The sequence below is a fragment of the Oncorhynchus kisutch genome, linkage group LG14 (genome assembly GCF_002021735.2).
Source record: "Oncorhynchus kisutch isolate 150728-3 linkage group LG14, Okis_V2, whole genome shotgun sequence".
NCBI lineage: Eukaryota > Metazoa > Chordata > Actinopteri > Salmoniformes > Salmonidae > Oncorhynchus > Oncorhynchus kisutch.
The window spans coordinates 67,419,720-67,444,339 of NC_034187.2; the positions used below are offsets into that span (position 1 = coordinate 67,419,720).

Here is a 24,620-nt window from a genome sequence, read left to right on the forward strand (position 1 = left end):
TTATTAGAAAATGGAAGAAGTTCAAGATGACGGTCGATCACCCTCGGTCTGGGGCTCCATGCAAGATCTCACCTTGTGGGGAATCAATGATCATGAGGAAGGTGAGGGATCTGCCCAGAACTACATGGCAGGACCTGGTCAATGACCTGAAGAGAGCTGGGACCACAGTCTCAAAGAGAACCATTAGTAACCCACTGCGCCGTCATGGATTAAAATCCTGCAGCGCACGCAATGTCCAGCCCCGTCTGAAGTCTAGATGATACAGAGGAGGAATGGGAGAAGGTCATGTGGTCTGATGAGACAAAAATAGAGCTTTTTGGTCTCAACTCCACTCGCTGTGTTTGGAGGAAGAAGGATGAGTACAACCCCAAGAACACAATCCCAACTGTGAAGCATGGAGGTGGAAACATCATTCTTTGGGGATGCTTTTCTACAAAGGGGAAAGGACGACTGCACCGTATTGAGGGGAGGATGAATGGGGCCATGTATCGCAAGATCTTGGCCAACAACCTCCTTCCCTCAGTAAGAGCATTGAAGATGGGTCGTGGCTGGGTCTTCCAGCATGACAACGACCCGAAACACACAGCCAGGGCACCTAAGGAGTGGCTCCGTAAGAAGCATCTCAAGGTCCTGGAGTGGCCTAGCCAGTCTCCAGACCTGAACCCAATAGAAAATCTTTGGAGGGGGCTGAAAGTCCATATTGCCCAGCGACAACCCCGAAACCTGAAGGATCTGGAGAAGGTCTGTATGGAGGAGTGCGCCAAAATCCCTGCTGCAGTGTGTGCAAACCTGGTCAAGAACTACAGGAAACGTATGATCTCTGTAATTGCAAACAAAGGTTTCTGTACCAAATATTAAGTTCTGCTTTTCTGATGTATCAAATACTTATGTCATGCAATAAAATGCAACTTAATTACTTAAATCCTACAATGTGATTTTCTGGATTTTTAGATTCTGTCTCACAGTTGAAGTGTACCTATGATAAAAAATTACAGACCTCTACATGCTTTGTGAGTAGGAAACACTACCGATTTTGCAGGTTATCAAATACTTGTTCTCCCCACTGTGTGTGTGTGTGTGTGTGTGTGTGTGTGTGTGTGTATGTATGTATATATATCATTTCTCTGAAATTTCAGCTTCTTTCATACTGGACACCGATACATAAAAATGGTATCCATGACTTAATCTGACTCTGCGGAAATAGATAAAGGGCCTCATTGCCAAAATCCCGAAGTACCCCTATAGGTTTAGGAAATGTTTGGTTAGGGTAGGGACGTCCTAAGCAACCCGGATTGCACTAACTACGCGTGTCACATCAGATCGTATCAAATTTTCAGACCAATAGTATGGGAAAAAATAGTTCCCCTTTGTCCTCAGAACAGCCTCAATTTGTCAGGGTATGGACTCTACAATGTGTCAAGCGTTCCACAGGAATGCTGGCCCATGTTGGCTCCAGCGATTTCCACAGTTGAGTAAAGTTGGCTGGATGTCCTTTGGGTGGTGGACCATTCTTAATACACATGGGGAAACTATTGAGCATGAAAAACCCAGCAACTTTGCAGTTCTTGACACAAACCAGTGTGCCTGGCACCTACTACCATACCCCGTTAAAAGGCACGTAAATATGTACCAAGTGTGTGGTGCTTTTTAAAATTTATATGAAAATGTATGGAAACGTGTTCTTTGGAACTAGAATGTAGGCAGCTAAAACTGACTACTTACTATTTTAGCATACTACTTACCATATTTTTCTTAACTCCTATTTAGTATCAAACTGGCCTCCAGAAAAATCACTTGGTTCACACTTCCATTTGAATTTGGTCAATACATTTTATTTACCATTTTGAACAGATAACAATTCAATATTTTAATTTATCAATACTAGGAATTTGTCCTCTGGTCTTTAAACATACAGTACATTGTGTCATGATGTAAATAAATATATATGGAGAAATAAAATATAAAAACAACATATGTAAAGCTTCCAAATATGGAAGAAAATCACCTAGAACTGTATTGCGTTGTTTGTCATTTTCTACAAGAAGGAAGCGGTACCACAGAATGGTCTGTAGATATTCGCTGCAGAATCAACACTTCTTTGCAGACCAACATTTTCAGACTTGGCAGGATCAAGGAAGTTAAAGTGACATATCAAATTAAGTGTCAGTCCTTTATCAATTTACACTATATAAAAATAAAAAAAACGTGATTTTCATCATGAATAGATATTTGTTCTGTCAGTCATTACAAGGTTATATCTGTTAAGGCCAAATAAAATAAAATCAGTTCATGCCCTTTTTTTTATTTAAATTTTGACTACCGACATCTGGTAAACACTGTGATCTTCCATAATCTCAGTCATTTTAGAGGATGATTTTAAGGCATGATGACTAATGGAAAAAATATATCTCTGATCAATTAAAGGTGATTCTTGCCAAGCCTGCGATGTTATTGCACTATTTAGGGCCATCAGTAAATGAACGCCGCTAGCGCTGTTTACAAAGAGTAATTGCAGTCTAAGCTCTTGTCATTGCAGCAGCACAGCTTTTCAGGTCGTGGTCTCCAGACCATGAGGATAAGGGAAGAAATAGATACAAATGGATCAGGCCTACCTATCCTACTGTAACATGGCTGGAACAGACAGGCACACTTTACAAAACGAAATGCATGTACAGTTCCTTTCTATATCAATCTAGCAGGAGTTCTGTACACAATGCAAATGGATATACATAACAATATAATGGATTCTCTAGAGTGTTTTGCCAGCAAAACAGCAATCACTTTCACTCGCAAGAATAACAATGATTGATATGTGTTATTACTGCAGAAGACCTATTATTGCTGGTAAAACTGTATACTCCATTTTCTGTATTTATGATAAAAAATATATTAATGAGTCTACAAACATTTATGTCAACACAGTGTCAGGGGGGTAAAAGTGCAGGTATTAGAAGAACAAAGGCAAGAACATTTTGTTCACATAGGGAGTATAAATATCTAAACATTTGGAGCTTCTTAATATATTACTATGGTTTTTGTTAAAGATTCAAGTGGAAAATGTGTTTTTAAAAGGAGTACTTTGTAATTTCTCAAACTGAAATACTGTAGTAAAATGAACAGTACCATTAAAATAGTAAACCAATGCATTATTTGGTAAGATTACAATTAAATTACTATGCCATGATATACAGATTTCTTGTAAAATAACATATTCCGTGTCTGCTTTCTATGCATCGGCATTCATTTGCTCTATTAGTATCATCACTATTTGGTTGAAAATGATCCACCAGTAGAATTTGGTTCAGATGGTACCATAGTACCCTACTTGGTCCAAAACAAAATTGTTGAAATTTCATTGTCCATTCTGGTGTTTTCCTACTTGTTTGAGATATGATTTTGTGGGTGAAAAGATATGCAGTTGACCAAGAGACAGAGTGGATGCTTAAGCAACGCAAACATTTTCTTTACCCTTGTTTCCTCAAGTGCAATCGACCATTCACATAACAAACAGATGACAAATGCATTGTGACTCGAACAGACATGTACATCTTCAATATATGCAGAAAGATTAGGAAGGCATGGACCTCTCTACAGCTAGCGCCAGGGTCATAAGTCCAAACAGACTGGAAAGTCTGCGGGTTTGATGCAGCCGGCTCTTCTTGCCTAGCTCTGTGGGTACAGTACTGTTCTCGCTGCCTTGAAACTTCAGGCACTTCATCCTTATCTCCGACAGTGGTCGTAGTCCACATCGATTTGAGAGAAATGTCCTTTCTCCCTGTAGTACAAAACATAATCTCTGTTTCCCACCTTGGCACACTTTGGATCAGTTTTGGGGTGGGTGGGTAGGTAGGGCCATTGGTGTTGAAGATAAGAGTCCCATGCAATCTACACCCCTCATGCAACAATCCAACAAGATCTGGAGTTTCTGGACCCCCTTTTCATGCCTCTTAGACATGTCACTCAGGATTTCCATTAGCAGGCCATGCAAACCTCCTAAACTGCTCTAACAGTGCGTGGTCATTGTCCCAGGCAGTGTTTGTCTGTTCCTATTCCCCCTTTCGACTGTGGAGGGGATGAGGATCGAGGTGGATAGAGGAGTCCTTCACATGAAGCTGTCAGCGGGTCCATAGGAGAAGCCTGGGAAGGCTCCAGCTGCCTCCTTGATGCTGCTAGTCACCAGCAGGCCGTCCGTGTTGCACAGAGATGAGGTCACAGGGAGGTGGGTGAACTCTGGGTCAAAGTGCCTGAGGTCCGTAGGCCCGCTCTGTGAAAGCCAACCAAACAGAGCACTATATTAGAGATGTGCTCTAAAACACAAACATCAAATTCACATTTCACACCCATACAGCCTCTAAATATATACATTGCTGTCATTGGGATGCAGTTTGTGACCATTTTTGAGTAAAACAAGATGGAAATTCTACTTGAAGTGAACAAGAAAGGGTATATTTGTACTTCTCTCATGTCAACCTGGAAGACTACATGTATACATTGTTGGTAGATGTACTTACCACTGAGGGAATGTAGGGTGGTGTGATGTTCCTTGCCATCAGGTCATCCCAGTTGATGGGTGAAAAGAAGGTGTGGAACTTCAGTTCCATCTAGAGGCAGATAAAAACACTACATCAATCAACTGGTACAGAACAATACTGAGACCGTAGTAGTATTTTTTTCTTGTGTGTTATTCATATAATGTATTTGTTTGTTGTACATTGATTGCTCTGTCGGTGTCTATGTCTGTGTGTGTGGGTACTTACAAAATCATCTTTCACTCCCAGCCTCTTAGTGCGGTCCTTTTGCAGGAGCCCCTCCAACAGTTCTCTGCCTGCGTTGGACACGTTGGGCTTCAGTACGAGAGGCTTGTTCAGGATATTGTTGTACATCTCAGCTGTGTTGCGGCTGTAGAAGGGGGGCTATGGAAAGAGACATCAAAAATCAGTACATGCTACGTGGCCAAAATCCATACAGACCACACACCATGATTGTCAGTGTACTTGTGTGATTCATACTGACATTCCTTATATATGGGGCGGCAGGGTAGCCTAGTGGTTAGAGTGTTGGACTAGTAACCGGAAGGTTGCAAGTTCAAACCCCCGAGCTGACAAGGTACAAATCTGTCGTTCTGCCCCTGAACAGGCAGTTAACCCACTGTTCCTAGGCAGTCATTGAAAATAAGAATTTGTTCTTAACTGACATGCCTGGTTAAATAAAGGTTAAATTAAAATATAACTGACATGGTGACATACGGTGTCCCACCAGTCTATAGAGCTCTGGTCAAATGAAGTGCACTATATAGGGAACAGGGTGCCATTTGGGATGCATTAATAGTGGATATCATAACTAAGGTAAATGCATTGTGAAAACTGAACCATGAAAGAGATGCTGAAAAGAGCAGTGATCAGTAATGCCTCACCAGTCCATAGAGCATCTCGTAAAGCACGGATCCCAGGCACCACCAATCCACGGTTCGGTCGTATGCCTGCTTCTGCAGCACCTCGGGGGCCAGGTACTCCGGGGTTCCACAGAAGGTGCTGGTGGTCCCAGTGGGTGCAAGGCCCTCTTTGCAAAGGCCAAAGTCTGTCAGGACGATGTGGCCCGCAGAGTCTAGCAGGATATTCTCAGGCTTCAGATCTCTGTGAAGTTGAAGAGAGAGAGAGGGAGAGGGTTAGGAAAGTGCAACTCTCCCTATACTTAATGCATTTTTATGCAAAAGGTGGATAAAACAGTGTTTACGTCCGTTTACCTTCCTCTAAACCACTGGCCCTTATTCAGTGGACCAGACTACACATTTCTATATGTGGTATTGTTTCTGTCATATGCTATGAAAGATAGTCACCACCAGAGGGTGGTGTATGATAGGATCTTAGTTCATACCTGTAAACAATATGCAGGGAATGGAGGTATCCCAGAGCACTGGCGATCTCTGCAGCGTAGAACCTGGCTCTGGGTTCTAGGAACACCCTCTCTCTCTGTAGATGATAGAACAGCTCTCCTCCATTCACGTAGTCAAGCACAAAGTACAGCTTGTCAGTAGTCTGGAAGGAATAGTGCAGCCCCACCAGGAAAGGATGTTTGATATTCTTCATCAGGACACTTCGTTCCGCCATTATATGCTTTTGCTAGATGAGGGAGTAAGAGATAGATGAGCATACCACTCACAATGACATCAGTGCATACTTAAATTAGAGCAACTGAGCGAGCGACTGAGTGGTTGTATGGGTTTGTGGCTATTGCACCTTGCTTGGAGTATTGACTGTGTGTTTTTATGGTGAAGATCAGTAGAGTAAGACTCACTTCTTTCTTCTTCAGGATGATTTTCTTCTGTAGAACCTTGACGGCGTAATACTCGTTGCTCTCCCTGTGTCGAGCCAGCAGCACCTTCCCAAAGCTCCCTTTGCCGATGATTTTCAGGTAGTCGAAATCACATGGTTTGATCGCCAGCTCTTCAGTTAGTGAGCTTCTGGGGGAGGTCAGTAGCATCTAAGAATAGAGGAGGAGAGAAGGAGCTAAGAATGACCATCTTGGCTCTGGATAAAATGATCTATTTACAGTTCACTCTGGCAATTCAAATGGCACCCTATTCCCTATATAGTGCACTACCATAGGGCTCTTTTTCAAACTTGTGCACTATATAGAGAATTGGGTTCCTTTTGGCTCAGTCTGTCCCAGTGGCCAAAGCATGTGTTATGCTGATGCTCACCGGATTTAAGAGCTCAGCATTGTCCAGCTTCTCATTCTGGTTCTCATCGATCTTGAGGAAGTCAACTTCAGAGCTGAGGATTGAACAGAGAATGTTAGAATGGAATCCTCCATCACTTATGATTCTCAAAATAACTTATGGTTATTTTGACTGATACACTCATTGCCACTTTGTGATTTTATAGGGATGAGTGACCTCTCTAAGTTGGCATTGTTTTTTCTAGAGTGTTTAAATTATAACAGTAGTCTAATACTTAGATTGCCATCACAGGCCAGTATTACGATTCAAACAATTTTTCAAAGTCGGACATCGCAATAAAATGGTGAGTTTTACAGTGATTTAATTGAGTAATTAGATAGAGAAGGTTCCATTTGTCATAACTGACCCAAATGAGATACAAACCGGCCAAGACTGTAAATAAGGGTCTCTCCTCTAACTCCTGAGAGACAATAAGGGTCTCTTTTCTCTAACTCCCGAGAGACTATTCAGTTGTTGTTGAGTCTTCAGCACCATCTGAAAAGTAGTTCTAAGCCAGGGGATCAGACACGACTAGCACAAACAGCCCAGAATCTGACTGCTATAACAACCTAGCACCTGATGATGGTATTTCATTTTTTGTATATTTTATATAACCTTTATTTAACTAGGCAAATCAGTTAAGAACAAATTGTTATTTACAATGGCGGCCTACTCCGGCCAAATCTGGACGACACTGGGCCAATTATGTGCCGCCCTATCACAGCCAGATGTGATACAGCCTGGATTTGAACCAGGTACTATAGTGACACCTCTTGCACTGAGATGCAGTGCCTTAGACCACTGTGCCACTCGGGAGCCCATGGTGTTTTGGAATTTTCCACTGAGCTAGACCCCCCACCTGGCCCCTTTTAAGGCTGTTGAGTACAAACCATATTGTGTGGTGCGCGCTTAATTGAATTACCCGGTTATCCCAGTCAAGGGGACACAGGGGATTTGCAGAAAAGGTGCTTAAGCACTGGAGAGGCCATGGCGGGAACACACTTGACATGACATAACTATTCTTGTGCTGGCTTTGCCTGCTTGGCCCCAGATTACTGCTTTGACTCAAAATGTGAATAGTGACGTGCAGTTGATTGGATTGGAAATGTACAGTAGCTTACACACCTAGGTAGACCTATACAATTATAAATAAACACATAGACCTAATCTAATGCCATGGGAAGCAGATGAAATGTCGCACAGAGGCCTATTGTGTGCACACCTATCATATATCTTGACTATTTGATAAATATCTATACTTTCAGAAAATATCATTTGTCATAATATTATCATATTTCATTGGCAGCTGGTAGCTCATATATAATATCTAAACATCTCATTTGGCCATACAAGTGCTCCATATAATACTTACTGTTGACACATATGTGGGTTTGACACCAGCCTCGATATGAAGTCGTTAAGTCCAATTTTCCTCTCCTTGATGAAAGCTGCAAATCAAAAATAAGCATGTATGTCAGCTGGGCGCCGAGAGAACACAACGTCACAGATTTAACACAGCCCTTCATCAGACCTAAGCTACACCATTGCAGAACTAGGGCCATGGATAGGCCTCTACTATCTACCTGGGATAACAGCTTACATTTCATCACAGTGCGGTGAACAGTCTAGAAATTATAGCCGTATGCCTATATTAAATCTGTTCAAAGCTTTCATTTTAAAATGTTTCAGAGGTTCAAACGTGATTTGGAATGGATCCCGTTATAACGCATTATGTGCCAAATTTAGTCGTTATGCAACAAAATATTACTATTCCTTTGGCGAACCGCCGCGTCGCATAGTGAAAAATAACACTCAAAGCCTATATCACAAACATGGACATGAGTAAAGGAGCATACAGTCCATCTACAAATCATAATCCAAATAATATTGATGCATACTATTAAACACCACAATGTAGAAGTTACATTCTAAATAAAATAATTGAACTTAGATTAACATAAATAATATGCCTACCAGTGAGGACTGACACAATTCCTCTCATTTTGCAATAGGACAAGTCACATGGAGCCTTGGTAACAGCCATGGTGAATAAAAATATGTATCCACTTGTAAAACAGCGCCAAAAGAAAGCCCCTTTATGGAGAAGACACGCTGGTTGCTTTAGTACCAATTGCTCCAATTCATGCGTACTGGCTACAGAGAACCCTGCCTGCGAACACGATCAGTCCAAAATGTCTATCCAGGGCGCTGGGCGGCAAGGAGTTATATACTGAGCACGTGGTATAAGGAGGAGCGGCATACTGACGTCACTTGGTTACCAAGCAACTGTCAGAGGCAGTGATGTCACGGGATTCCGCAGCTCCATCTCTTGCCTGCAGGAGGCGGGGAATGACAGGAGGCACGCAGCAGCGCATAGGTGGAGCGCGCTAGATTGAACATCGCTCCCCCAACCCCCTTTTCTACCAATGGAAAAATACGGATGGCTGTAATCTCTCTAGAACCGATAGGGTTAAAGGCACTCTGGATCATTTATAATGAAAAATGGAATAACAGGTGCATTGATCCTACACAGACTTCTGTCACCAGCCTCAAAAATACACTGAACAAAAATATAAACACACCATGTTTCATGAGCTGAAATAAATGATCCTATAAATGTTCCACACACAAAAAAAGCTTATTTCTCAAAAAATGTTTACATCCCTGTTAGCGAGCATAACTCCTTTGCCAAGATAATCCATCCACCTGACAGGTGTGGCATTTCAAGAAGCTGAATAAACAGCATGATCATTACACAGGTGCACCTTGTGCTGGGGACAATAAAAGGCCACTCTAAAATGTGCAGTTTTGTCACACAACACAATGGCCAGTGGTGGAAAAAGTACTCAATTGTCATATTTGAGTAAAAGTAAAGATACCTTATTAATAGAAAATGACTCAAGTAAAAGTGAAAGTCGCCCAGTAAAATATTACTTGAGTAAAAGTCTAAAAGTATTTGGTTTTAAATATAAGTAAATGGAATTGCTAAAATGTACCATTTCAAATTCATTATATTAAGCAAACCAGACGACACAATTGATGATTTTTTTTTTTTATTGAAGGATAGCCAGGGGCACACTCCAACACATAACTTACAAACAAAGCATTTGTGTTTAGTGAGTCCACCAGATCAGGGGCAGTAGGGATGACCAGGGAGGTTATCTTGATAAGTGTGTGAATTGGACCTTTTCATGTCAAAATGTAACAAGTATTTTAGGCTATCAGGGATAATGTATGGTGTAAAAAGTACATTATTTTCTTTAGGAATGTAGTAAAGTAAAAGTTGGCAAAAATATAAATAGTAAAGTACAGATACCCCCAAAAATGACTAAAGTAGTACTTTATAGTACTTTTTTTACTTAAGTACTTTACACCACTGAAACTGGTAGGCTGACTGCAGAAATGTCCACCAGAGCTATTGCCAGAGAATTGAATGTTCATTTCTCTACCATAAGCCGCATCCAATGTCATTTTAGACTATTTGGCAGTATGTCCAACTGGCCTCACAACCGCAGACCATGTGTATAGCGTCGTGTGGGCGAGCGGTTTGCTGATGTCAACGTTGTGAAATGAGTGCCCCATTGTGGCGGTGGTGTTATAGTATGGGCTGGTATAAGCTATGGACAACAAACACAATTGCATTTTATTGATGGCAATTTGAATGCACAAAAATACCGTGACAAGATCCTGAGGCCCATTTTTGGAGAAAGGCATTTCAAGATTAAAGTTTTTTAAGTTCTGTAGCCAATTCCCTGTTTGCATCATCAGCAAATATCCAATATGTTCTTATGAAAGGATGGAAGCAAGTCAATGCAAGGAACATTCAAATGCAGGTGAAAATATGCCAACAAAAAAGTGATTTTCTTTCATATTCTGCAAGACATTATATTCTACAATACACCATCAAATCCTAACCCTGATGTTTACAAAATGGCCTCTCTCCATTTCCCTGACATGAGGCCCAGTTATGGAGCTATGCATACAGTGACAGTGCAGATGAAAACATTAAAACAAACCGCAGGATCAAAACAGAGAACTGTCAGGGGTAACTCCTAGGCTATGTCCCAAATGACACCCTATTCCCCACAGAGCACACTAGTTTTGAGCAGGGCCCATAGAGCTCTCATCAAATGTAGTGAACTATGTAAGGAATAGGGTGCCATTTGGGATGTTTTGCTTGCTCAATGGCATGTGATAGTCATGCATACTTTGAAGGATGTCCCATCTCGGGACTGAATTTGACCGATAGTTCCTACTATATAAGAGGAAGCATGTTGCCAAGCTAAATACATGAAGAGGCAAAATGGTGTGAAGACAACAGCTAATCGTGTCATGTCAGGTTATGGTAGTATACTTTCCCAGCAAAGATCTATTTACACACTGTCAGGATCAGATGGCACGACATTGACACCTGGGTTGTGTCCCAAATGGGGCCCTAGTACCTACATTATATTGTGCACAACTGGTCAAAAGTACTGCACTACAGGAAATAGGGTGCCATTCATGTAATTGTAAAAAATACATACAAAGTGGTTAGAGCGTTGGGCCTGTAACTGAAAGGTTGCTGGATTGAATCTCTGAGCTAACAAGGAAAAAATATGTTGTTCTGCCTGTGAACAAGGCACTTGTTCCACAAGGCACTTGTTCCCCAGTAGGTTGTCATTGTAAATAAGAATTTGTTCTTAACCCGACTTGCCTGGTTAAATAAAGGTGTAAATATAAGATTAGATTTCACATGACTGGGAATACATATATGAATCTGTTGATACCTTAAAAAAAAGATGGCCTCAGAATGGGCCTCAGGATCTTGTCACAGTACTTTTGTGCATTCAAATTGCCATGCAATTGTGTTTGTTGTCCATAGTTTCTACCAGCCCATACCATAACCGTCACAATGGGGCACTCGTTTCATAACGTTGACATCAGCAAACCGCTTGCACACAAACGCCATACACATGATCTGCGGTTGTGAGGCCGGTTGGACGTACATTGGAGGTGGCTTATGGTAGAGGAATGAACATTCAATTCTCTGGAAATAGCGTTGGTGGACATTCCTGTAGGGAATATGTCAATTGCAGTATGCCAGTATGCCAATTGAGATATCTGTGGCATTGTGTTGTGACAACTGCACATTTTAGTGGCCTTTTATTGTCCCCAGCACAATGTGCACCTGTGTAATGATCATGCTGTTCAATCAGCTTCTTGATATGCCACACCTGTCAGGTGGATGGATTATCTTGGCAAAGGAGAAATGCTCACTAACAGGGATGTAAACAAATTTGTGCACAAAATTTGAGAGAAATACGATTTTTGTGCGTATAGAAAGTGGGACCAACACTTTACATGTTGCATTTTATATTTTTGTTCAATATATACAGTACCAGTCAAAGGTTTGGGCACACCTATTCATTTAAGGGTTTTTCTTTATTTTTACAATTTTCTACATTGTAGAATAATGGTGAAGACATCAAAACTATGAAATAACACATATGGAATCATCTAGTAACCAAAAAAGTGTTAAACAAATCACAATATATTTTATATTCTTCAAAGTAGCCACCCTTTGACAGCTTTGCAGACTCTGAACCAGCTTTTACATGTTACAATGTAACCTTTTATTTAACTAGGTAATTCAGTTAGGACAAATTCTTATTTCCAATGACGGCCTACACCAGCCAAACCCAGACGACACCAGGCCAATTGAAACTGGCTCTCATGAGGAACGCCACAGGAAAGGAAGACCCAGAGTTACCTCTGCTGCAGAGGATACATTTATTTTAGTTACCAGCATCAGAATTTGGAACACGAACAATGGACATTAGACCTGTGGAAATCTGTCCTTTGGTCTGATGAGTTCAAATTTGAGATTTTTGGTTACATTTTTGGATACAACTGCTGTATCATTGTGAGATGCAGAGTAGGTGTACGGATGATCTCCGCATGTGTGGTTCCCACTGTGAAGCATGGAGGAGGAGGTGTGATAGTGACACTGTCAGTGATTTTATTTAGAATTCAAGGCACACTTAACCAGCATGGCTACCACAGAATGCTGCAGCGACATGCCATCCCATCTGGTTTGCGCTTAGTGGGACTATCATTTGTTTTTCAACAGGACAATGACCCAACACACCTCCAGGCTGTGTAAGGGCTATTTGACCAAGAAAGAGAGTGATGGAGTGCTGCATCAGATGACCTGGCCTCCACAATCACCCGACCTCAACCCAATTGAGATGGTTTGGGATGAGTTGGACCGCAGAGTGAAGGAAAAGCAGCCAACAAGTACTCAGCATGAGTGGGAACTCTTGAAGACTGTTGTTGAAGCATTCCAAAAGCTGGTTGAGAGAATGCCAAGAGTATGCAAAACTGTCATTAAGGCAAAGGGTGGCTACTTTGAAGAATCTCTCAATTATAAAATATACTGTATTTAGATTTTTGTAACAGTTTTTTGGTTTCTACATTATTCAATATTTGTTATTTCATAGTTTCGATGTCTTCACTATTATTCTACAATGTAGAAAATAGTAAAAAATAAAGAATCTGGAATGAGTAGGTGTGTCCAAACTTTTGACTTGTAATGTATGTATGTACAACATATATATTTATTATTTTAAATCTATTTTCCTTTATTATTTTCCCTAACCCTATCACCCCTTCCCTAATTAGAGTAAACTAATGGACAACAACACCTAGACTTCTACTTCCAGTTTATATTTACATTTTACACACACAGTATATTTTGGATTTCTAATTGCCATATATTTTTCCACTGTGCTGTGTCACAAAAGTTCTGATGTCCCATGTATTTTCCGAAATCAAATAATGCTTAGACCCTGCCCATCTGTCATCCACTATAATGCCAGCACGAGGTTTCCTAGTGTGTACGCACATCATTACAATCACCAAAAGAGAGGATCAGGATTACAATGTGTAGATGGGGGAACTCCCTTCTATCCAGGTTTGGCTGCAATCCGATTCTCCTTCTGACAAATTAGTCATTCAAAGCCTGCGACTTGTGTTTAGTCTGCTTTTGGAGATGCTTTATGGCAATGGAAACATGTGGTGAATCAGAGGTGCTGAATCTACAGTTTAAAAGCTTTGCATGTTTAACAGTCAAAGATGACCTTTCTCTATTTCATTAAACAACACTATTTCACACAACAACACCACATAATGGCTTTAACGGTTATATTTAGCATCCTCCCAATCCTAAAAAAAAGACCTTCATTTGCCACCACCTCTTTGTCTGATTCATGCCAAGCAGACAGGTGGGAGTATAGGCAACATTTCCACTGGTGAATACTACCCATGATGAGTCACTACTCACCAAGGACCCCTGTCCTCGCCAGCAGCGGCTGATAAATGCCTCTGTTAGTACTATCTGTTATTAAACCCCAGTCCCCAGCCTGACTGTCTTCTTTTACGTTACTACTTCGTGTTGTCTTGGCTACTTGTTTCTGGCTATCTCTCTATGTTCAGCTCCTACGGATGTTTGAGTTTAGTATTTACATCCAAGGCAGTGTGTTGCTGGTTCAGGTCCCCACGGATGCATCCCAAATGGCACCCTATTCCCTTTGTAGTGCACTACTTTTGACCAGGGCCCCCAGTGCACAAAGGGAGTAGGGTTCTATTTGCATCTGTTTTGGATGGATCTGGTGGGAAGGCAGGACCTGCTGTGCAGCTAGACCCCCACCTGGCTGGTTAACCTGCTACTGTTGCTGGGCTGAAGGAACCACCAGGGGAGGGGGGCGCACATCCAGGCCTCCCCCGCACCACTCACTCTAGGTGGGTCGTGGCTCCAGGGAGGAGTGGGTAGTGGGCGGGGGAGCCAGCCTCTCCCTCTCCCTCTGACTGTCTAAGAGAGGGAGGTAGTGTCCAGGCCTGCGTCCCAAATTGCACTCTATTCTTTACATAGTGCACTACTTTTGACCAGGGCCAATAGTGCACTACCCTATGTAGGGAATAGGGTTCCATTTGGGATTCAGCCCAGGGCTTTGACTTCCTGCCCCCACAGTTATGCTGTGCCATTGATTCCTCCCCCCCCCCCCTCCACCTGGTGTGAGTCGCCCGGTTGAGTAATGAACCTCCAGTGTAATTCCCTACAATTTCTCACCTGCTACATCCCATCTCTCTCTACGTCCATCATTTTTGCCTTTTCTACTGCTTCTCGATTGCCCTTTTTCTCAATTTCCTCGAGAGAATCATCCCACCCCTCCCTCTTCCCTTCTATTGCTCTTTCTCTGTACCTATCTACGTCTGTGCTGTCCATTCTGTCTATGCTCAAGGAAACTTTGGCATTATTCAACGTTGACCCACAGAGACTAGAGTACTGGAGGTGTTGGGGTCCTTGAACAATGAACACTGCAATGCAGCTTCAGTTCCGAGTGAGTAGGAGGCTTAACTCATCATCCTAGCACAATCTGTATGGTAGAATTCTACAATTCCCAGAAACAGAGATGACTGATATTCAAATCACAGTCAGCTGGGATACGGATATGTGCCTTTGAGTCCCAATGACTCAAAATCAACTCAATGGTTAACAGCCACGGAAGCTCACTTTAGGTGAGAGTTTATGTAACGATTCTGGTGCCATCACCAAGTACTCTATTAGCAATGTCCTTCAAGCTTCTACATTAAGCCAACTGTTACTTAACTTTAACTTAAACTTAACCTACTATACCAGGCCTACCACAACCGCACCTTCTAATATTCCTGCTGATGGTATAATTACTAGTACATTTCACTAGCTACTGCTACTACTATTCATTCTAAATTAATATTTAATATGACCAATATCAATAGCCATTGTATTATGGGCAAAGCTAAATTCCCCCTGAGTCTGTTCTCTTAGGCTGTTCCAAATGGCACCCTATTTCATACATAGTGCACTACTTTTGACCAGAGCCCCATGGACCCAGGTCAAAAGAAGTGCACTAAAAATGGAAATAGATACAACTCTGCTGGTGCAGCCAGAGCCAGGTGACTACTCTACAACAGGCCTGTCACGCTCTACTGACTTCCACAGCATTACCTAGCTCAACACGGTTCAGTGGATGGTACAGGGGAGCGTCTAGGGATTATACCACAGAACAACCACTCACATTCATTCAAAATGACAACACCAGTCATGTTTACAAGCATCAATAAATGAATCAATGGGGAGTGTTGTGACTCAAGTTCTCTCTTTAAGATGCTGCTTCCCCTTCCTTTGTTGGGTTGTTCCACCAATTTCGGTGACTTATGAAAAGTGTAACTTGGTCAAAAAACCTTGTGATTTCACCAATTTTTTTTTTGTCATAATAAGCACATGTTCAACTTAATAAAAAACATGTTTTCCCATCGTAAGATGTGAAATAAAAACAATACTATATGCCAAAGAAAGTAACAGGGTTGACTGTAACAGTACCAGCCATAAATCCCCTCATGACAGGGGGAATGGAAGCTCGTTTTGTGCAACAGAAAGGTGCAATTGAATGCAAGCTTCACAAAAAATAATCAAATTCCTAAAGCATTTCTAACCTGTATGTCTATGGGTAACAGCGTTGGCATATTATACACGACCTGAAAAGTATTCCAAAAAACACCAGAAAATGTCAAAAAAGAGTAGAACCAGCTCACCTGCTTTACAAAATTATTTGCCTATTAGATGTTCATTGTTTCTTTTGAATTAAAAAATATATAAATAATAGTTTTACCATATTAAAACGAGAGTTCAGTTCACTTAACAGTGTTGACCGTACAATGAGGGACAGACTAATCACATTAAATAAATACTAATCTTCAGAAATTACTTTGTCAAGAAAAACTAAATAATTTGGGCTTTACAATGATGTTAAATTAATTGAAATATTCCTAGAAGTGACACAGGGTTGACGCAGGGATATGTCAAAATGCTGAATCTTCGCACTTTAGCAAGCCTTTATAAAAATCTGATTTATTGAATAATCCATGTGGTCTATATTAAAAGGCACTTCATTTAATATAACAATATTTTAAAATGCAATATTGGTGGACAATTTCTACTTAAAATATCAAAGAGATGCAAAAGGCCCTCTTTTTGTGGAACGACCCTGTTTCTCTCTCACTAATCCATACATGGGATGGATCATGATTAAAGATGTGTAAATGTGAATGAAGCAATGAATGAGTGGGTAGCTGGCTGGAATGCACTTACATTCAAAGAACAGAGTGTGCTTAAACAAAGTGTTCTGTCTGTCTGATATTTCCTGTCACTTTCTTTTCCCTCGTACATAATCTCAGCGTGTTTAGTGATTACTGGCTGCTCCCTACCATCCAGGTGAGTGATGATTATAAGAGTAAAGTGGATTATGTCACCTGTGATGGGACAGATAGAGGTGTGATTGATAGATAGATGGAGCAGGAGGTGATATGAAATCCTGCCTCTCTCCCTGACTAAATTATTTAGAGAGAGACCATAAGAAGTAAGTCACGTAAAAAAAGGGAAGGAAAGAGAATCTGAAAGAGATGATAGAACAGACTGAAAGAGAGAAACAAACAAAGTTGAATGAAGACAATAAAGCACGAAAAGTTATATTTAAACTCCACTTGTTCTAGACCTACAACAATGGCCTCAAACATGTCACCCATTGGATAGGCGTTGCCAGATAAAGCTTATTATCACACAAGAAATGAAAGAAGTTCCTACCTATGAAGGATTTCTTGCCAGTCTTCATGTCCTCTTCTATTTAGGTGCAGTGTGTTTTGTGTATTTGTGTCTGTTTCTCTGTGTGTGTGTCTGAAGCAGTAATATTCCAGTGTATGTCTCTGTGTGTGTATGAATGATGTAATCTTGTCTCCAGCTCCTCTCCCTCAGTAATATCCCCCTCTCTATCTCTCTGCAGCACCGTTTGAAAGAATTTGACTCTGCAATTCACAAGACCAGCAAATCCTTTCCTTCATCGCACTTCCCTATCTTTCTCTCTCTCTCTCTCTCTCTCTCTCTCTCTCTCTCTCTCTCTCTCTCTCTCCCTCTCTCTCTCTCTGTGTCTCCCTCTCTCCCAGGCAGTACTGGCTGAACTGATGAAACCAAAGAGGCGAAACCAGAGAAGTGTGACGCACCTGTCCCCCTCTCAACCCCCCTTCACCTGTTCCTTTATCTACCAGAGAGCCACAAACAAAACAATAGCAGGTGTCAGGATACGGTTCCCGTGAGTATGGGAGTCCTGCCCGAGGGAACCTAGTCTGCATCCTAATTGCACCCTATTCCCATCACAGTGCACTACTTTTTTTGTTTACCAGGGCCCAGGTCAAAAGTAGTGCACTATATAGGAAATAGGGGGCCATTTGGGACTCAGCCCTGGTCTCTATGACACTAGAGCGCACCTGAGTCACCTGAGCAGTACAACACCAGGATTTTAAATCCACCTTTAATTGGGGGATATTACTCTAATGATGGTGATGATGATGGTGTCTCCATCCCCCTATAGTACAGTATAGTATAGTCTTTCTATTTAAAGTCTCTGAAGTAATCCAGGAAGTAAAGTGATCTATTTAGGAACACTGTTACAGTTCTGATATATTTTACTGCCTGAGGTCATACGTGAATAGATACAGTAGGACAATGAATGTTGGTCAGGAAACGAGGTCTGCTTCCCAAATGGCAGTCTATTCCCTTCATATGACACTACTTTTGGACCATGCACTGGTCAAAAGTACTGCACTATGTAGGGAAGAGATTGCCTTTTGGGACACTGCCTTAGGTCTGTGGGCACACCTTGCTGCCATTCACTGTAGTTCTATGGCGAGTTCTATGCAACTGGGTCATTGACGCGGTAAGGCCCTTTTCAATGAGGAAAACCTAATTGGTAAATAATTATTTATTTCTTTGTTAGTGCTAATCTAAGACACTGAATATGTGAAATCATTGTAAATGTGTTGTGAAATGTGATATACAAGTGTATGCAGGCGGTAGGTAGCCCAGCTGTTAAGAACATGACAAAAATATGAAATGTAAATGTTTGCATTATTTAATGTATTGAATATAGTACATAGTATTTGACCATGGTGGTTCGTTGAGTGGGCTCTTGTAACAGAATGTAACACTGTGTCCAATACAAGTCCTGGCTAAAACTATTAGGTCCAGTTTCACGGACACATATATTAAGCCTAAAAATCATGTTCAAAGGAGATTCACCATTGAAAGTTCTTCTTCGTCTAAGATTAGGCTTAATCTGTGTCCGGGAAACTGGCCATTAGAGAATCATTTTAAAAAGTTGAGTTCACACATGGATGTTGCTGACTTTGAATCTTTCTGTTCACCAAGTCCTCTGTTAAAGTTGTAATCCTTAATGGTTAAACTGCCAGGTCAGTTTGCGACATTACAGCAACAAAGAAGTTACTGCAAACAGCGAACACCGTCTCAGACATCATTGCACGACCGATAGAAGAACAGTATAAGTACTGCCATTTTCTTCTCCCTTGAATGTGCAGCGCTCCCCAACTCTGCTTTGTCAACAAAACACTAACAATGGCTGTGGGGCAGACAGTGGCAATGTTTCCCCTACTTTAAACCAGTATCTGTCTGTCCCTTTTGGATTTTTCTTCACAATTGATTTGCCTTCCACTTTGCAAATGAGAATGGCAAAGCTGCCACACCGCTGATAACCGAATACATTTCTCATCCACTTTGTGAAAGAAAATTCGAAATGCATATTACTACTATAACCCTGGACAGAGAAAGCATTTATATCCCAGGGATAGCAATTGTTTTATTTTATGTCCTTGCTGTAATAGAGGTCCATTTTACATCCCAAATGGTACCCTATGCACTACTTTTGACCCTCTGGTCAAAATGTGTGCACTATATAGGGTAGCATTTGGGACACACACACATTCTCAGCCTATATGGAAATAAGATGTGCCGTACCGTGTCATTCAGAAAACAATCATGGCTGCCTTTTGGTGATTAAACAGGTTGTGTAGTAGAATGGACTCCATGGCTGTTCAATCCACATTATCTGATGCTTCTGTTCAAGGCCACTTGCATTTCTATGCCTTGACGCATTCTACAACCCATTCATTCATTTCTGCTGTATTGATATCGAGGCAATAGTGGTTATGTCCTGAGTGGCGCAGCGGTCTAAGGCACTGCATCTCAGTGTGTGAGGCGTCACTACAGACCCAGGTTCATTCCCGGACTGTGTCACAACTGGCTGTGATCGGGAGTCCCATAGTGCGGCACACAATTGGTCCAGTGTCGTCCGGGTTAGGAGAGGATTTGGCCGGAGGGGACTTTACTTGGCTCATGGTGCTATAGTGACTCCTTGTGGTGGGCCGGGTGCCTGCAGGCTGACCTCGGTTGTCAGTTGAACTGTGTTTCCTCTGACACATTGATGTGGCTGGCGGGTGAGTGTTAAGAAGCGCGGTTTGGCAGGTCATGTTTCGAAGGACACATGACCCGACCTTTGCCTCCCAAGCCCGTTGGGGAGTTGCAGTGATGAGACGAGATTGAAATTTGGGGGTAAAACTTTTTTTTTTCTTCCTCATGTCCAAAATGGCACCCTATTCCCTATTTAATGCACTACTTTAGACCAAGGGCCCTAGTGCACAAAATATGGAATAGGGTGCAATTTGGGACGAACTTTGTAATATTTCAGTTGACGCAATACAGCTTCCCTGCCCTGGTGTTGAAACCATGGATTTGAACAAACAGTATCACTCACAGGCCATGCAGATAAAGCATGCAGATACTTGGAGGTTAGTAGGACTTGTTACATTGGTGTATCTTTTACCTCAGTCTTGTTCATTCCATGGAATTACATTGACCGAATACAAACAGTGTAACTATTCCCTCCGCAAGGCAATCAAACAAGCTAAGCGCCAGTATAGAGACAAAGTAGAATCTCAATTCAACGGCTCAGACACAAGAGGTATGTGGCAGGGTCTACAGTCAATCACGGATTACAAAAAGAAAACCAGCACTGTCACGGACCAGGATGTCTTGCTCCCAGGCAGACTAAACAACTTTTTTGCCCGCTTTGAGGAAAATACAGTGCCACTGACACTGCCCGCAACTAAAACATGCGGACTCTCCTTCACTGCAGCCGACGTGAGGAAAACATTTAAACGTGTCAACCCTTGCAAGGCTGCAGGCCCAGACGGCATCCCCAGCCGCGCCCGTGTTTACGGACATATTCAATCAATCCCTATCCCAGTCTGTTGTTCCCACATGCTTCAAGAGGGCCACCATTGTTCCTGTTCCCAAGAAAGCTAAGGTAACTGAGCTAAACGACTACCACCCCGTAGCACTCACTTCCGTCATCATGAAGTGCTTTGAGAGACTAGTCAAGGACCATATCACCTCCACCCTACCTGACACCCTAGACCCACTCCAATTTGCTTACTGCCCAAATAGGTCCACAGACGATGCAATCTCAACCACACTGCACACTGCCCTAACCCATCTGGACAAGAGGAATACCTATGTGAGAATGCTGTTCATCGACTACAGCTCGTTATTTAACACCATAGTGCCCTCCAAGCTCGTCATCAAGCTCGAGACCCTGGGTCTCGACCCCGCCCTGTGCAACTGGGTACTGGACTTCCTGACGGGCCGCCCCCAGGTGGTGAGGGTAGGCAACAACATCTTCACCCCGCTGATCCTCAACACTGGGGCCCCACAAGGGTGCGTTCTGAGCCCTCTCCTGTACTCCCTGTTCACCCACGATTGCGTGGCCACGCACGCCTCCAACAATTCATCAAGTTTGCGGACGACACAACAGCTTGATTACCAACAACGACGAGACGGCCTACAGGGAGGAGGTGAGGGCCCTCGGAGTGTGGTGTCAGGAAAATAACCTCACACTCAACGTCAACAAAACTAAGGAGATGATTGTGGACTTCAGGAAACAGCAGAGGGAACACCCCCCTATCCACATCGATGGAACAGTAGTGGAGAGGGTAGTAAGTTTTAAGTTCCTCGGCGTACACATCACAGACAAACTGAATTGGTCCACCCACACAGACAGCATCGTGAAGAAGGCGCAGCAGCGCCTCTTCAACCTCAGGAGGCTGAAGAAATTCGGCTTGTCACCAAAAGCACTCACAAACTTCTACAGATGCACAATCGAGAGCATCCTGTCGGGCTGTATCACCGCCTGGTACGGCAACTGCTCCGCCCACAACCGTAAGGCTCTCCAGAGGGTAGTGAGGTCTGCACAACGCATCACCGGGGGCAAACTACCTGCCCTCCAGGACACCTACACCACCCGATGTCACAGGAAGGCCATAAAGATCATCAAGGACAGCAACCACCCGAGGCACTGCATGTTCACCCCGCTATCATCCAGAAGGCGAGGTCAGTACAGGTGCATCAAAGCTGGGACCGAGAGACTGAAAAACAGCTTCTATCTCAAGGCCATCAGACTGTTAAACAGCCACCACTAACATTGAGTGGCTGCTGCCAACACACTGACTCAACTCCAGCCACTTTAATAATGGGAATTGATGGGAATTGATGTAAAATATATCACTAGCCACTTTAAACAATGCTACCTAATATAATGTTTACATACCCTACATTATTCATCTCATATGTATACGTATATACTGTACTCTATATCATCTACTGCATCCTTATGTAATACATGTATCACTAGCCACTTTAACTATGCCACTTTGTTTACATACTCATCTCATATGTATATACTGCACTCAATACCATCTACTGTATCTTGCCTATGCCGCTCTGTACCATCACTCATTCATATATCTTTATGTACATATTTTTATCCCCTTACACTTGTGTCTATAAGGTAGTAGTTTTGGAATTGTTAGCTAGATTACTTGTTGGTTATTACTGCATTGTCGGAACTAGAAGCACAAGCATTTCGCTACACTCGCACTAACATCTGCTAACCATGTGTATGTGACAAATAAAATTTGATTTGATTTGATTTGAAATAAAAATGTGTTTTTTATTGAACGGTTTCAATGTTTGATGAGTTAGTCATCTTATATCTTGAGGGAACTAATGTGTTTCATGTAGCAAACACACCTTGTGGGTTCTTTTCATTACTCTGTACAATCCAAAGCAAACATTACACAGGGAAAGCAAACAGACTAGATATTGGCTGGCTGATTCCATGGAACTTGATGACTGGGCCTGTTTTCACAAATCATCTCAGAGTAGGAGTACCGATCTAGAATCAGAGGTCCCCCTGTCCATATAATATTACTTATTATGATTTAAAAGGCTAAACGGATCTTTTATCAGCACTCCTACTCAGATACTCTTGATGAATATGGGCCCTGGTGTGTTGTGAGAAAAGATCAATAGGGAAACAAAACAAACAGAAATTTGGCAAAGGTTGGAAAGTGTGTCAAGCAGCATCTTTTGAAAGATTTTGAATAAACAGATTAGAGTGTTATGTACAACAAGGGAAAAGTGTGTCACACGTCATCTTTGAATGGATTTGAACACATTGTGATGTTATTTAGGGCAGAGAGGAGTAGGGTTTGAGAGGAGGGGAAAATGAGAGGAGTAGGGTTTGATTCACTCATAACAATACTTTTACAATCCCCATCCAGCCATTGGAAAATCATTAAGAATGGAAGATGGCTATTCTTTCAAGTGTTGACAATTCCTCCACAGATTGAATCAAATGTGATTTTTGGCAAGAGATGGCCTCAGCTGGTCATAACAGGCCTCATCTGTCATTATGTTTGCCTGATTCTTCGATATCCCAGTCACCATCCAGCATTGAGTATCCCAGTCACCATCCAGCATTGAGTATCCCAGTCACCATCCAGCATTGGGTATCCCAGTCACCATCCAGCATTGGGTATCCCAGTCACCATCCAGCATTAGGTATCCCAGTCACCATCCAGCATTGGGTATCCCAGTCACCATCCAGCATTGAGTATCTCAGTCACCATCCAGCATTTGGTATCCCAGTCACCATCCAGCATTGGGTATCCCAGTCACCATCCAGCATTGGGTATCCCAGTCACCATCCAGCATTGGGTATCCCAGTCACCATCCAGCATTGAGTATCCCAGTCACCATCCAGCATTGAGTATCCCAGTCACCATCCAGCATTGGGTATCCCAGTCACCATCCAGCATTGAGTATCCCAGTCACCATCCAGCATTGGGAATCCCAGTCACCATCCAGCATTGGGAATCCCAGTCACCATCCAGCATTGGGAATCCCAGTCACCATCCAGCATTGGGAATCCCAGTCACCATGCAGCATTGAGTATCCCAGTCACCATCCAGCATTGGGAATCCCAGTCACCAGAATCCCAGTCACCATCCAGCATTGGGAAATCATGAACACGACTAGCCAAGATGTGTTAAAATGTTGACACTTGTCCTGCACGTTCTGTCAAGAATCAGACATGATGTCTGGCCTGAGATCAATCAAACTGCTTCAGCTGCATGGTCCCAGCTGGTCTCATCTGTCATGTTGTTATGTTTACATTTGAGTCATGTAGCAGATGCTGTTATTCAGCGCAACTTACAGTTAGTGCATCTATCTTATTAATAAGGTAGCTAGGTGAAAAACCACACATAAGTTATGGTAATTGCATTATTTCTCAATAAAGCAGCTATAAGCAAAGTCCAACATTGGATATTTCTAGTAAGAAAAGACAAGTGTTAGTGCAGAGATGGCAACAGTGTGAGTATTTCTTATCTCAAGTGCACATGATCCCAAGTGGAGTAGTGCACATGACTGATAAGATGGACGGATCACAGCATGATTTTGAAAGTGATCATATTTGTAAACGGCCAGAACATCCACCCATAAAACAAAATTAGTCATAAACCCTAAGAAATCATGGCACCTGATCAAAGGGATTAGGGATCTTGTAATTGTTTTATTTTTGGAAGAATAGGCTCCGTCCCAAATGGCACCTAACACGCTAGATAGTGCACTATTTTT

The 24,620-nt window shown here is 42.2% G+C and overlaps 1 protein-coding gene across 2 annotated transcripts; it reads right to left on the reverse strand.

Moving 5' to 3' along the window:
- Window positions 1-1,810: 1,810 nt before the first annotated feature.
- LOC109903454 (serine/threonine-protein kinase Sgk1) lies at window positions 1,811-17,612 on the reverse strand. 2 transcript variants are annotated; one of them, XM_020500182.2, is made up of 9 exons: window positions 17,382-17,612; window positions 8,091-8,166; window positions 6,701-6,773; window positions 6,295-6,480; window positions 5,875-6,119; window positions 5,414-5,633; window positions 4,758-4,913; window positions 4,512-4,601; window positions 1,811-4,264 (listed from the first exon to the last, which is right to left on the reverse strand). In XM_020500182.2, the coding sequence occupies exons 1-9, from the start codon at window positions 17,407-17,409 to the stop codon at window positions 4,103-4,105; spliced, it is 1,236 nt and encodes a 411-aa protein (XP_020355771.1). In that variant the 5' UTR covers window positions 17,410-17,612; the 3' UTR covers window positions 1,811-4,102. The 2 variants fall into 2 exon arrangements, with proteins under 2 accessions (XP_020355771.1, XP_020355770.1); XM_020500181.2 differs by lacking the exon at window positions 17,382-17,612 and adding an exon at window positions 8,693-8,920.
- Window positions 17,613-24,620: the final 7,008 nt, after the last annotated feature.

Coding starts and splice junctions, on each gene's coding strand:
- LOC109903454 (XM_020500181.2), bottom strand. CDS start 8,762: ATGGCTGTTACCAAGGCTCCATGTGACTTGTCCTATTGCAAAATGAGA. Junction 6,120..6,294: donor TCATCCTGAAGAAGAAAGAA/GTGAGTCTTACT, acceptor TCCCTCATCTAG/CAAAAGCATATAATGGCGGA. Junction 4,602..4,757: donor TGGGAGTGAAAGATGATTTT/GTAAGTACCCAC, acceptor ATCTGCCTCTAG/ATGGAACTGAAGTTCCACAC.